General features: G+C 41.2%; 1 protein-coding gene across 1 annotated transcript; it reads left to right on the forward strand.

Annotated features, from left to right (window-relative positions):
- Positions 1-6,494: 6,494 nt before the first annotated feature.
- On the forward strand, positions 6,495-14,033 carry rpl7l1 (ribosomal protein L7-like 1). Its single transcript, XM_037086437.1, has 6 exons — positions 6,495-6,570; positions 7,107-7,215; positions 7,429-7,592; positions 8,057-8,194; positions 8,283-8,392; positions 13,225-14,033. Exons 1-6 carry the CDS (start codon positions 6,557-6,559, stop codon positions 13,431-13,433), a joined length of 744 nt encoding a protein of 247 aa, XP_036942332.1. The 5' UTR covers positions 6,495-6,556; the 3' UTR covers positions 13,434-14,033.
- Positions 14,034-14,361: the final 328 nt, after the last annotated feature.

Raw genomic sequence — 14,361 nt, forward strand, 5'->3', positions numbered from 1 at the left:
CGACAAAATACACAGACAGGGGAAGACAAAGACTTTATACACATGGGGGAGGGGAACACAGGTGAAAACAATCAAGGATTAGGACCAGGGACACAAGAGGAAGGGCAAGTGACCTGAAACGAGAGGAGAGTTACTTTCAAAATAAAACATGAAATTCACAAGACAGACCCCAAGACAGGACAAACCTCACCGCGATGTGACAAAAATGGTGGCTTCCAGACAGATGTTACCAAGGCAAAGTTCTCAGGATGGCCCATGAGTCTCCCCTAGCTGGTCATGTCAGTGTTAGGAAAACGCTAGCTAGGATTAGACGACATTTCTATTGGCCCCAGCTTTGTAAGGACCTGGTGAATTTTTGTCAGTCTTGTCATGAGTGTCAGGTTGTTGGGAAGCCTAATCAAAAGGTTCCAAAAGCACCTTTGAATCCCATCCCAGTTATGGAGGAGCCTTTTGCTAAAGTGATTATAGACTGTGTTAGCCCATTGCCTAAGACCCGGAAGGGAAAGGAGTTTTTGCTTACCATCATGGATGGTAGCACTCGCTTTCCAGAGGCTGTTCCCCTGAGAGACATTAAGGCATGCACTATCATAGAGCCCTTAGTTGGTTTCTTTTTGAAGTTTGGCCTTCCCAAGCAGATACAGCATGACAGAGGGACTAATTTTGTGTCCGGAGTCTTTCAGGAAGTCATGGCTGGGTTGGGCATCACACAAGCGGTGTCCTCGGCGTACCATCCAGAGTCTCAAGGGGCTCTGGAGCGTGCTCACCAGACCCTAAAGACAATGCTAAAAACATATTGTGTTCAGTTCCCTGCAGACTGGGATACGGCAGTTCCCTTTGTGTTATTTGCGTACAGGGATGCAATAAATGAATCGACTGGGTTTTCCCCATTTGAGCTTGTTTTTGGCCATGAAGTGAGGGGCCCGCTCAAATTGTTGAAAGAACAGTTGACACAGCCACAGACGAATGAGAATGTGTTGCACTACATTTAAAAATTTCAAGATTGGTTATGGGTTGCTGGCCGGGTGGCAAGGGAATACCTGAAGGGAGCCCAAGCTCGTATTAAAGTGCAGTCTGACAAGAGGGCTGTGGACTGTTGTTTTGATGTTGGTGACCAGGATTTGGCCTTGATCCCATAGCTCTAGCCTGGGTTCATATTTCTCTGGTCCATTCTCGGTGCTCAAGAAAGTGGGTGATCAGAACTATATCATTAGTACCCCAAATGGGAAGCGAAAAGACTGTTTATGTCATGTTAATTTGTAGAAAAGATATGTAAATCGATCTCCAGCTCCAGCAGTGGTTTGTATGGTTATGAGTCAGGTGCCTGAGGAGGGTAGTGGGGATGATCGTGAGACTGTTGGCTCCCAGTTGAGAAACCTTGAGGCCCTCCAGGCATTAGATTCCCATCTATCTCATATATCTGCTGAGCGGCAGTCTGCCATTAAGATGTTGTTAGTAGAGTTCTCACCACTTTTTAAAGACATTCCAGGGCAAACTACTTTGGCAGTTCATGACGTGGATGTCGATGGTTCCTCCCCAATAAAGCAGCACCCTTACAGGCTGCCACCCTCTAAGCTGCATGTGTTAAAGGAGGAGCTGTCATATATGTTGGAGACAGGTGACATTGAAAGGGGGCAGAGTGAATGGAGCTCCCTGATGGTGCTTGTCCCTAAGCCTGGCCAGACCTTTAGGCCATGTATAGAGTATAGTAAAGTGAATCAGGTGACGCGAGCAGATGCATTTTCCATCCCATGGCTGGAAGACTGCATAGATCGTATTTGTAGAGCAACTGTTGTCTCAAAGTGAAGGAGGCATTAGGACTAGTAATTGCAGTAAAGCACTTTGAGGTGTATGTGTCCCATTCTGGGTGGGAGGTTGAGGTCTATACAGACCACAACCCGTTGGTATTTCTTGCCCGTTTCCAGACAGCTAACCCGAGGGTGTTAAGGTGGGCTTTAGCCTCGCAGCCTTATAGTTTAGTGGTGAGGCACGTGGCCAGAAAAGACAACATCCTGGTGGATGCTCTGTCACGCATGCCCATTGATCCAACTTGAGTTGCTGTGTATTCAGAGAGTGATTGTAGTCTGTCCAGAGATTTTGGAGCTTATGTCTCGTGGGAACAGGAATTGGACTGGTTTAGTGGGACTCTGTGGCCTCATGGAAGGGAGAGTCACTGATCATCCTTTTGGTCCTGTTAGATTTTAATAAGTTTATGTATGTCACATTGGGGAAAAAGGGGAAACTATGGAAGGGAAAAGGTGGACCCAAACGCAGTAGACACGTGAGGCAGAGATGGGGAGGAACAAAAGGCGAGCTTTATTAAAAGCTGATTACAAAAACAAAACAGACCAAAACAGGGCAAAAAAGCAAAGTAACAACTTAAAGGGCAAGACAAAGTAGCAACAGAAAACAGCTAGACAAAGTTCAAACAAAAATTCAAAGTTCAACTTAAACATGGAAAAACTCAAAACCAAGACATACCAAAATGGGACAGAAGCGCATGGACAGGAGCATGGATCAGGAACATGAATCAGGAGCATAGATCAAGAAACAGAGAACCGCAAACAGAATACAATGACTGGACAAAGAGTGAGGGGAAACACAGAGACTAAATACACAGACACTAATGACATGACGAGGCACAGGTGAGGAGAGAGGAGGAAGGAAACCAGGTGAGATAACGAGGGGGAGGAGCACAGAGGAACAGACCAGGAGGGAACAAGACAACAGACAGAGGGAGCCAGAGGGGAGAACATAGGAGAACTTAAAGGACACATGAGGGCAAGGAACATCAAAACATGAGACACAAGACATGGAACATCAAAACATGAGACACAAGACATGGAACATCAAAACATGAGACACAAGACATGGAAAAAGCAAAACATAACACAAGACAAGATACAAATATGTAAATCAAATACAAGAAGCCAAAAACCAGAAACAAGAACAAACAAAACAAGAGTCATGACAATGTAAATATTATGGAGACTGGGGAAGTGGTGTAAAGATGAGAAAACCTCTATAAAAATATAAAAATGAATAAAAACTCCTTCTATAAAAAGGTAAAAATTGGTAAAAACAAAACACATAGAAAACATTAGGTGCTTTATGATTTCACATGGTTTAGTTTCTCTTTTATGGGGGGAGGGATGTTATGAACTCAGGTCAGGGTAGACTGATCCACAAATACATAACACAGAAACATGTCACGAGATGGGAGGTAGCTCACTGAACCCCGTGAGTGGGTGGAGTTGAGAAATAAGTATCACCTGGTCTGGGGTGAGGTGGAGGTTGAGGATAACTTCCAGGGTTTTTTCAAGAAGAGGAGCGGAGGGAGAGAGACCGCGCCAGTGACACACACACCCACACACCGCACCGGAGTCACACACTAAAATGAACTAAGAATCAAGTGCTGAATCAAGCGAGCTGGCCAGCTGTGGAGCTGCTGTGGCCATGTAGCGTCAGGGACGCCCTGAGCTACGGCCTCGCCAAGTCCGGTTGTGCTGGGTCGTACCGGGCCCAGAAGCGGTACGGAAGGAGCGGGTAAGTGAAGCAACTCCCATACTCAGTTAGTTACACACACCTAGACAGGTACACAAACTCATGTTCTGTACATACACCTGAGGGAGAGATAACCACAGGAGCAAGTGGGAGGTTTAAATCAGGTCAGGCATAGTTTGATAATGTAAAACGAACAACCCATGTTTGATGCTGTACTGTTGCAGTCCCGTTTGCCCACGTGTGTTACACAATGGTTGCACACACAGACATAATATACATAGACGCTTCATGGCATGCTGGAGCGTAATCCCACGTCACCGCCATCTTGTTTGGGTCTCCTCACTGTAGGCTAGCACCAGAGTCAATCGGAATCAACGGAGAGCGAGCAACTATGTCCGTATTTTGTGCAGTTTATGGTTGCAATAACCGGCGCAGTATTGTTACCAGATTGCGGGAGATTAGCTTTCACAAGTAAGTTTTTTTTTTTTTTTTCAATAATTTTTGTGACAGCATTCTGTAATCATAACCAAATCTCTGCCATTTGTAACTGTGTGAAAATCTGGTAAAAATTTGGGAGGTTATGATTATTGTAGTTGGTGATACACCTTCCTCAGTAGAAATAAATGCAGGGGGGTCGCACTGGAGACCCATCCAAGATGGCGGCTGCGCTGATACGTCAGCTCCAATAGGCAGCGTCAGTCTATGAGGCACCCACGTATATTATGTCTATGGTTGCATACTCAATGTTTTTGCCGTAATGAGTAGGCAACATCTGGGTCCTTTAGGTACACTTCTTTTCGCCGCGATCGATATCAGAACACCCCAAGTACTCAAACTAAGTATAGTAAGTACAGGAAGTATGAATATTGGAACACGGCAAGGAATAAGGTGGATCCGTCAGAATCGTCATTTCTTTTTCTTACATTTAATTTATTTTTTTATGTCAAAGTATTGTTGTAGATAGAGGGATGGCATAAACTGTATAAATAGATATTATAATTTATTTATTATAATTTTAATAATATTTTTTCTTGTTGCATATTTGGCGCCCATCCCTAGGTGGTGCCCTAGGCAAGCGCCTATGTGGCATGTAGGAAGGACCACCACTGCTTCACTAGTGACTTTTTTTTTTTTTAGAAGAGTTGACGATGACATGAAAGTTGCAGAAGAGCTTATTGACATCAAAAGAGGAGCGTATTTATCTGCTTCTATTTGTTCAGCTGTTGATGACATCAAATATAACAGAAAAGGTGCTTGACATCAAAAGAGGAACATATTTATTTGCTTCTGTTTGTTCAGCTGTTGATGACATCAAACTGCCCAGGAATAAATTTGGTGGGATTATTACAATGTACTAATTTACTAATTATTATTAGTAAATACATTAATGAGGCTGGGCAGTTCCATCCACGTCCAAGATTCTCTGTAACAAAAAACACATATTGTGGATGGCTTTAATCAAAGCACACAACTACACTACTACACATACAGAACCGCCCCACCTCACCACACAGGTACCTGTGTAGCTTTCTGAAAGGTAACACTTACCTGTACATATTCATATCGAAGTTTTTTGACCCTGACACTGTTCCTCTCAAATGGGACCCTGTACAATTGCTTAATGGTCATGTTGTTCTTTACCAAAATGTGTCTGATAGTGGTAATGCTTACTCGATTTATGTTGTTGAATACTTGCCTATCTGCAAGTATTTGTTGCTGTAGCTAGTGGAGATGGATTGCATTGTTTGCTCTTACTAGGTTCACTATGGCATGTTCCTGCTGTTGGGTGAACAGGTGTTGGTATCCACCCCCAGTAGGTCTTCTAGCCATTCTGTAGAAAAATGCAACCACAAATTGTTATTGTTTGCTTCTTTTTTTACAGTACTGTATATACTGTACTTTACTGTATTGACCATACACCATACTGAAACATCTCAACATGTTATTAAACACGTTATTATGTTTTTATTTTGTTTCACAAAACTACCACTTTTGCTCAAAAAGGAGCATTAGCCACCTTGTAATACAGTACAAGTGATACAGTAACATGGTACAGTTCTGTAAATACACTAGATACAGTCTGAGTAGAGTAGAGAGTTGAAGAAATACCTGTTTTCCAGTTGGAATGTCCTTATTATGGATGACACTGTGAAATGGCTTAGATTAGGGTGGACTCTCTGCCCAGCTTCCCGCATAGTCAGGCCATGGTTTATGACATGGTAAAGCCCCCCTAAAATATTCTTAACCCCCCTAAATAATTTGGTGTTTTTATTAAAGAAAAAAAATACATATATATTATATATATCTTTCTTTTTTTTTTTTCTTTCTTTCTTTTTTTTTTTTTTTTTTTTACAAAAAAGTACAGACAAAGTCCATATAAAGTGGCCAGAATATGAGTTTGAGAATATGAGTCATTATTCACTAAAATATGATCATAAATTTGTCAGTTTATGGAAGCCGAGAACAGCCATGGATTTTTCTTTATTTAATGCACTGTTATCTCGTGATAACGACTTATTATCTGGTTAATTCGATATAACAAAGGTTGTTTTCTCGTGATAACGAATTAATTTATTTCGTTATCTCCATATAACAAAGATTGTTTTCTCGTGATAACGAATTAATTATTAATGTGTTTCATAATATTAAATGAATGAATAAACGTTTAATTACGTTACACATTACATTGCTATGTTAACGTTAGCCTACATTTACATTACCTGAAGCAGCCGGATAGATGGTTTAGTTTGGGCTCATGTCGTAGAGCATAGAGGTGCAGTCACTTCACTGAGACACCATCATCCACACTATCCCTCTCTGTTCCCGTCACGTAGCGAGTGTCCGACATAGCAGCGTTTGTATCCCCGCTCCTGCAATCACCAGCAGATCTCGCTGCTGCAGGCAGTCAGCTGGAGTTCAACTTAAACGCGTACTGTATAAAGAAGTAATATTATTCGTTCTTCGTCGCTGGGGGGCAGTGTGAGCCACTACCGCTGGTCGAAAATAAAACACTGTGACATCATCTCAGCGCGACAGTCGACCCGTCGGTTTCACCATGGCCGAAGCTGAGTAAGTTTTTGTTATTAATTTGATCTAAGTCCATCCATCCTTACTTTGCGCGTATTTACATGGTGTCATCTTTTTCCGATGAATACACATTTTACTGATTCGGCCAGTATCAATATATGGTGGGTGGATGGTTTAAAAGGGCTGCATCCAGGGAACATATTTTCACATGGGGCCAAGTTTACAGCACCGAGAGATAGCGATAACATTGTTAGCGTAATGTTTAGACGATAGCTATTACCATTTATGTGTAATTGGACGGGTGCTCGTGTAGCTGATCGTTTCATATGTTTTGCTATTGTATGCTCTGCTTGAATGAGTTTTCCACACGCTGCGAGCACCGTTAGTGACCATGTTACCATCCTCACACTTCAAAGATGAAGTGGTTTGTAACTAATTTTATCTGAAACGGGAAGACAGGTTGTGTTCTTGTCTTGAAGTGTAAAAGTACAAGACTAAACAGAAGTCAGTGGGTTATCATCTCACATGATTCTGTGAAGTGTTTCTCACCATGTTGTTTTGTGTATGCCTATCATTAGATCCAAAAAGGTGATCAAGTTAGTTCCTGAATATCTCCTGAAAAAGAGGAAGACATATCAGGCCATTAAAGCCACACAAGCCAAACTTGCACTGCTTGAGAAGAGAAAGGTAAGTGATGATGGTTTCTCTTGAATTTTTAGTTACACAACAAGAAGTCAAGTACTGGTGTCTGCAGTAGAACTGGGCTGGGATGAATATTGGAGCGGGTCTCACTATATTCAAATGTAAGCCTGACATGGAGCATTGTTTACACTGCCTTTTTTTCTTCCTTTTTTTTAAACATAATGCTGTATAATTGTGTGTATTTCTATATTGTGCTAGGTATCAAGAGGTAAACCGTTGAAGTTCAAGCGGTTGGAAGACTTTTTGAAAGACAGCCACAAGAGGCATCGTGATGATTCTCGCATCCGGAGAGCTGAGCACAGGCCACCAGCCCCTCTGCCTCCCGCTAAGAACAGACTGGCCTTCGCTATCCGCATCAGAGAGTAAGTTCTTTAACTAAGACTAGGTTTTTAATTGGAAAATGTATTTTTTTTAAGTTGGGGTTGACAGAAGTAAAAAATACTCATGTAGGGATGACTGTACAGGAAGTAAAATGATCCCAGTGCTCTCTAATTCTTTCTGCACTAAAAATGTAGTGAACAGATGAGTGAGCGTTCAGGGGGTGGATTTAGAATCATCACGTATGAGGCAGCAAAAAAGATCTTACGTTTGCAAGTCTCAAACATGTAGAGGTCAAACTCCAGTGGCATGCTCACGCTCTGTGATGGCACTTTTCAAGATGTGACGTTAGAAGAGATGGTAACATCAAATCTTTTATATTCAGCTGCAGTGAATAAAAACATATTGCTGGTTGTAGAGGTTTGTTGGGTGGTCCATAAATACACAAACAGGTATATAATCAAATACCATTCCAGCTCTGTAAACTTGGATGATCGTTCCCTCTTAGAATTAAAGGTGCCAGTCCTAAAGTGATGAAGGTGGTCCAGATGTTGAGGCTGAGGAAGATCTTCAGCGGAGCCTTCGTCAAAGTCAACAAGACATCTGCAGCCATGATGAAGATTTTAGAGCCCTATGTGGCCTGGGGGTGAGTACACTTCTGTACTCCACTTCTTTAATGTGTTGTGATTTTCAAATAAACAAAACAAAGCTAAACACGTTAATGTTCCCAACAGATTTCCCAACTTGAAGTCTGTCCGTGAGCTCATTCTGAAGAGAGGGCAGACCAGGATAGGCAGGAAGAGAGTTCCTCTCACAGACAACACCTTCATTGAACAACACATGGGTAGGTCTCGGCCACTGATTAATTTTCTCACCAGACTGATAGCAGGACACACCACCAGTCCTATTCTCAGAATTTTAATCCAACTCATGAGTTTGTACTTTATTCATACTACTCATGGGTAAAGTCAAATTCCAGAAAGTATACATATCAAAGTTATTAAACACCACACCATGCAGTGTTATTAAACCATGACATGAGATTTACAAAGTTGAAAACATTTGTTAACATCTGTGCTGACACTTTGCATTTTGTCTGCATCTCTTTGACTTGGAGCAGATTACTTGGTGATATAAAATTTCATTCTGCACCATCCATATTATTTATGCACACTAATTTTATTGGAATAGCAGGGCCAAGGCAAGGCACTGGTCAGGTATTGGTAAACATAATGACCGGCCACCGCTATCAGGGGTTTTTGTGCTTCTGATTCATGTCTTCATGTCACTCATGAAGTAGTCCATTTATTTGTCACGACGGAACTTCACTCAAAGCAGAGCTCCACCAAAGAGCCTGCAATCATTGCAGATGGTTATCTGATGCGTCGTTACTGGTGAGTGACTGAAATCCTTGTCATCCTATTTAAAGGCTGCAACAGGCGACTCATCGAACCGGTGGGTATTCACTCGGGTCCAGCTGCAACTTTACTGAGGTTCACCCAGTGTTAGCAGCAGGAGGGCGGTTAGCTCACCTCCCAGAGGCTGAATCACTGAGACTGATTTAGGGACCGTCGTTAAATTACTTGGCACAAATATACAAAATAATTGCAGTTTTTTTTCCCCAATATCTTTCATGTCGTCATGTCATCTTCCACTGACTTCTGTTCTGATGATGATGATGATGATGATGATGATGATGATGATGATAATAATAATAATAATAATAATAATAATAATAATAATAATAATAATGGTAAAAAAGTTCTTTATGCTCAAGAGGTATATTTCAAGTATATATCAAGCAGCAATGTCAACTTCTGCACTATATTGTCTCATGTCAGATTCTGATTCTGAAAAGGATTTTTTTTTCTTTGTGCCAGTAATCACCATTTAAAGGGTTATTTTTCAAAAGGCAGGGTATTTATAACTATCAGAAGTGCTTTTTGATAGGTGGATATTTTATTTATGTTTTTCTTTGTGTCCACTAATTACAGAATAGTTAGGCTGTAAAGTAGGGCTGGGTATTAAGAATAGGGGTGGGAAAAAAATCGATTCTCTGATGTATTTCAATTCTAGAACGATTGTCTCGATTCAAATAAGTTCATAATCGGAATTTTCAAATGGAAATTTAAAATTAGTTCAACTGCTGCAGAGCGCAACAGAAAACTCTCTGGCCTGCTGATTCTTTGCTATGCATGCATGTGCACTTGTTCGATGGTGTTTACATGCAGAGTTTAAGTGGTGACAAAATGGCTGCAATGGCAAGCGCTAGACCTATACGACCTGCACCAGCTTCTTTAAAATCTGCTGTATAGCAGCATTTTGGGTTCTGTGAGGTAGAGGGCAAGATGACCAAGACTTAAACCCTTTGTAAGGTCTGTGAAAATCAAATCAAATACTTTGGAAATTCAACAAATTTGCGAAGCCACATTTTTGCGATACCATCCAGAGTTGAGAGAAAAAAAGGGACCCGTTCCTGACGGCAGCCAGAGGACAGTTGAACAGGCAGTGGTACAGCTACCACCGAACTTGGAGAGGGCAAATCAGATTGCTAAATCCATTGCAAGATTTATTGCAATGGATTTAAGGCCATACTCAGACAAATTGTTTCATTTTTCCACCGGAGCACTGTCAGCGTATACCAGCTAGAAGAAAAGCAGAAGCTGCTGGGTCTGCTGTGAAACAAACTCATAACGCACGTCAGCACCATGTGGAACAGTATGTAAGATCATTGGATCATTTTTTTGGAACAGCAGCCTGCTATCTGCGCTGCTTTTATCTGTCCCCAGGTGAGGAAAGAAGAATCTGATATATGTACTCTCAACGAGACAGATGTCTCCAACCCAGAGGATTTAGTTAAGGCTCTCAAGCCAATGAAAGATGCTACTGCACTCATATCAGAAGAGAGTAGCCCCACTGTGTGTTTGATTGCCCCACTGGAAGCTCAACTCTGCCAGGAAACGATAACATTGCAGAGTCATCAGTTACCCACGAGATAAAGAAGGCCATCAGTGAGGACGTCGGCAAAAGGTACACCTCTGACCTAGAGCAAAGAACACTTCGTTCAGCTTCTGCTCTAGACCTGAGATTGAAGGGACTGCCTTTCCTTTCTGAGGAGGATAAAGTGGTGACATTTGGAAGAGTTGTTACTGAAGCTGCATCACTTGAGGTAAATGTTATTTTATTGAATGTAACATTATTGTAAGATTTTAGGCTCGCTGACTTAGTTTGTTGAATTGATACATTTGACAGCAGAACTCACAATTAATGCATAATACAACACAATATTGATATTGATGGGTAGCCTAATGTATGGTTTGATTTGTTTTATTTTTATTTTTTATTATTTCTTATGTGGTTAGAATTGGAGATATTGACATTATATGGCAATGTAAAATGAGGATACTGTGGTGATAAGTTCTTATTGTTTTTACCTACAGCAACAGGTGAGCCTGGAAGAAGATGAAAGCCAACACAACACAGGACACCCACTTCACAGAGGAGCAGTACCAAAGCTCCTCCCCTCTCAAGAGAGGAGCACCATCCTCTTTGCAATGCACCTCTCCTCCTAAGAGAAGAGCTCCATCCTCTTTGTTGGAGAATCTCATGCGGACTACCTTTGCTGGTGCCAGAGCACAGCAGCCCATCTCTGCCTATGCTAAAGCTGAGGAGGAGGTTAACAAGTTCTGTGGTGCTCCACCAATTCCTCTCTCTGAGGACCCTCTCAACTGGTGGAGGAAAAATTAGGTGATGTATCCCTTGCTTTCCAAGTTGGGCAAGCAACACTTCTGTAGTCCAGCCACCAGTGTCTCTGCATCAAGAGTCTTCTCTACTGCAGGGGATATTGTGACTGCCCAACAGAGCACACTCACTCCAGAGCAGAGCATGTTACACCATAATTTGCATATTCCATGAGTATCCGCCAGTTATTAACTGAAATTAAGCACTTTTACTATGTTGCACTTCCATGGTACACTGCCATGATTTGATTTAACACTGTTATGTCAATTCTGTTTACTTTTCTACCACAATGTGTTGAAATACAAGCGGCATAAAGTAGGGTAGCATTGTGTAGCATGAAGTTGTTGTTTTTCTCTGTCTCAGGGACATGTTGCTTATTGCCCATAAGGGGAAGATTTTATGTTTGAAGTCATAATCTTTGAATAAACAGCTTTTTCTTTAATTACATTAAAAGAAAAAATGAATCTGTTTATTACTATGTTTTACATACCTCCATATTGTGTTGAAATGCAAGCTGGATTGGTTATTGCATTGTTCATAGAAAATGATATTTGTGACCAAGAAAGGCTTTACAGGAGGATTTTGTGTTTGATGTCTTATTCTTATCATTGACTAAGAGCAGCTTTTTCTTTAATGACAGTGCATAGAATTAAGCACCTTTACTATGTTGTACTTCCATGGTACACTGCCATGATTTCATTTTGCACTGTTATGTTATTTCTGTTTACTTTTCTACCACAATGTGTTGAAATGCAAGCTGCATTGATTATTGCACTGCTCATAGAAGATCACAATTTTGACAAGGAAAAGCTTTTTCTCAAAAAAAAGTGATTCATTTGTTTTTTCTTTAATGCTCAACGAAAAGATAGGAGGTGATTTGCAAACTCTGAGTAGCAAACTCAGATTTAAGACTGGAAATGTACATAAAAAAATCGAGATGAGTCGATAATCAAATTAGAATAGAATTGTTGACCTCTGACTCGGAATTGAATTGTGAGGTGCCAAGAAATTCCGACCCCTAGTTAAGAACCTCACGATTCGACTCAATTTCGATTCTTTAGGTCGCAATTCTATTCAATATGGATTCAATTCAATATTGATTTAAGGGCTTTGATATCAATTCAGTAATAAACAAATAATTAGAGTACCTGTTAATTTTTAAATTTAAAAAAGTAATCTTAAATTATAAAACTTTCCTCGAGGAAGCTCTAGTTCGAGTTGAAATGTAAACAAAGGCACGCGATGTGTTAATTTATAAAATAGTGCAACCATAGTTAAGCTGAGAAAGTGCCATTGTTTCTGGGACTGCATGGTACATTTTTGTCTGGCATAATCATACACATAGCTGCGGCCCCTTCGCCCTCAGGCTAGATGCGAGGGGGTAAAACATTGACAATGAAGCCGCTCCCTCACCCCGGACGAGAGTGCTACCCACGGGCACATGGTACAGTGGCCAGGGTGAGACGTGCTGCGTTAGGAGTTTATAGTCTCCAAAAGAGCGGCGTGTCAGACATGGACTACCTGCCTCTGCAGCTCTAATGGTGTTTCCGTGGCGGATTACCCTCTAACCCTTGATTGAGGTCGCGGGCGAGGTTGCGGGTGAGGCGCTCCCAGCTGCTGGAGGTGGTGACCAGGAGGTGTCCGGCAAGGGACACCTGCTTGCCTGAATTGATTCAGAGGATTTTCTGAATTGATATTGAATTGGGAAAAAATATATTGCAATGCATTGATGAATCGATATTTTTTACCCACCTCTGCTGTCAAGACAAGTGGGCTCTATGTTTTCATGTATTCATGTTACTTAAATGATTTAATTTTCTATTTAAGTATTTTAAGTCTTACTGGTCTTGTTTACTCTCTGCTACCATCCTGTCCTTCATAAGATGCCTTCATGCCATTGTCCTCCTCATCTCTCACCTCCTCCTTGTTTCTTAGGTAAACAAGGCATCATCTGTTTGGAGGACCTGATTCATGAGATCTACTCAGTTGGTAAGGGCTTCCGGGCTTCCAACAACTTCCTGTTGCCGTTCAAGCTCTCAGTGGCTCGTCACGCTGCCAGAGATAAGGCTGGGCTCCTGAAGGACCTGGGAAACCCTGGATTCCGTGGTACAGACATTAACTCTATTATCAGGCAACTGAACTGAGAAGGCACGGAGACACTCAGCGACAACTCCAAGGATGCTTTATGTCATGAGGAGCAGATGCCAATGATTACAAAATATTTATTTTTGGGTTTTTTGGCAGAGAAGCTTTTGGGTTTCACCTAGAGTAATGCCTAATATACATTTACATGTACACCCATTGTGTGGTTACATTTAAACCACACTGGGAGACATCAGAAGGACCCAAATGGGAGTCTTTGCATTACATTATGCTTGAAATATAACATGTAGTGCCCCGAACCCTCAACTGATGGAAGCAGTTGTGCTCTTTGGTGAAAATGTAACCATTTTTTTTTAAACTTGGGAAGTGTAAGATATCTATTAAAGGGTGTTTGGTTGCTAAACGTTGTTCCTCGTGGTGTCAGTGGAATGGATCAGTACTTGCTACATATGCAAGGTCAGTTATTAAATAATCGGGATGGGCAATCCTGCTTGCTAGAACCAGCAGGCTTCCGATAAATACACTTTTGCTGCATTCATAGTTTTCAATGTGAAAAAAGTCTTAAACTTCTGTTAACACTGATTCGTTGACTTGTGTTTTTCTGTTAATGCACATTTTTTAAATAAAGCCTAAAATTATTATTTTTTGCAGTGACTGTTTGACCAGAATAAGAGCAAACCTGGTGAATTAAAAAAAATTCTTTGGTGGTTTTGTTATGTTGTAGCTGCTGTTCCACTGAAAACATACAGATACTATACTGTGAAGGCGGCAGTTTGGTTAGTAAAGGCACCTGCAACTAGTATTGTGCAGGTTAATCTGGAAATCTAGATACTGCAGGTCCCAAACGTTTTTTATGGTGGGAGTGATAAAGATCTGTATAAAACGCAAATGGAGTTGAATGTGCTTGATAATTAACAGCAGTACAGTAGAAAATGACCATATTGTCACCATATTGGTTCAACGAGTACC

Source organism: Acanthopagrus latus, chromosome 22 (assembly GCF_904848185.1).
Source record: "Acanthopagrus latus isolate v.2019 chromosome 22, fAcaLat1.1, whole genome shotgun sequence".
Classification (NCBI taxonomy): Eukaryota; Metazoa; Chordata; class Actinopteri; order Spariformes; family Sparidae; genus Acanthopagrus; species Acanthopagrus latus.

Coding starts and splice junctions, on each gene's coding strand:
- rpl7l1 (XM_037086437.1), top strand. Junction 7,216..7,428: donor CACTGCTTGAGAAGAGAAAG/GTAAGTGATGAT, acceptor ATATTGTGCTAG/GTATCAAGAGGTAAACCGTT. Junction 7,593..8,056: donor TTCGCTATCCGCATCAGAGA/GTAAGTTCTTTA, acceptor GTTCCCTCTTAG/AATTAAAGGTGCCAGTCCTA.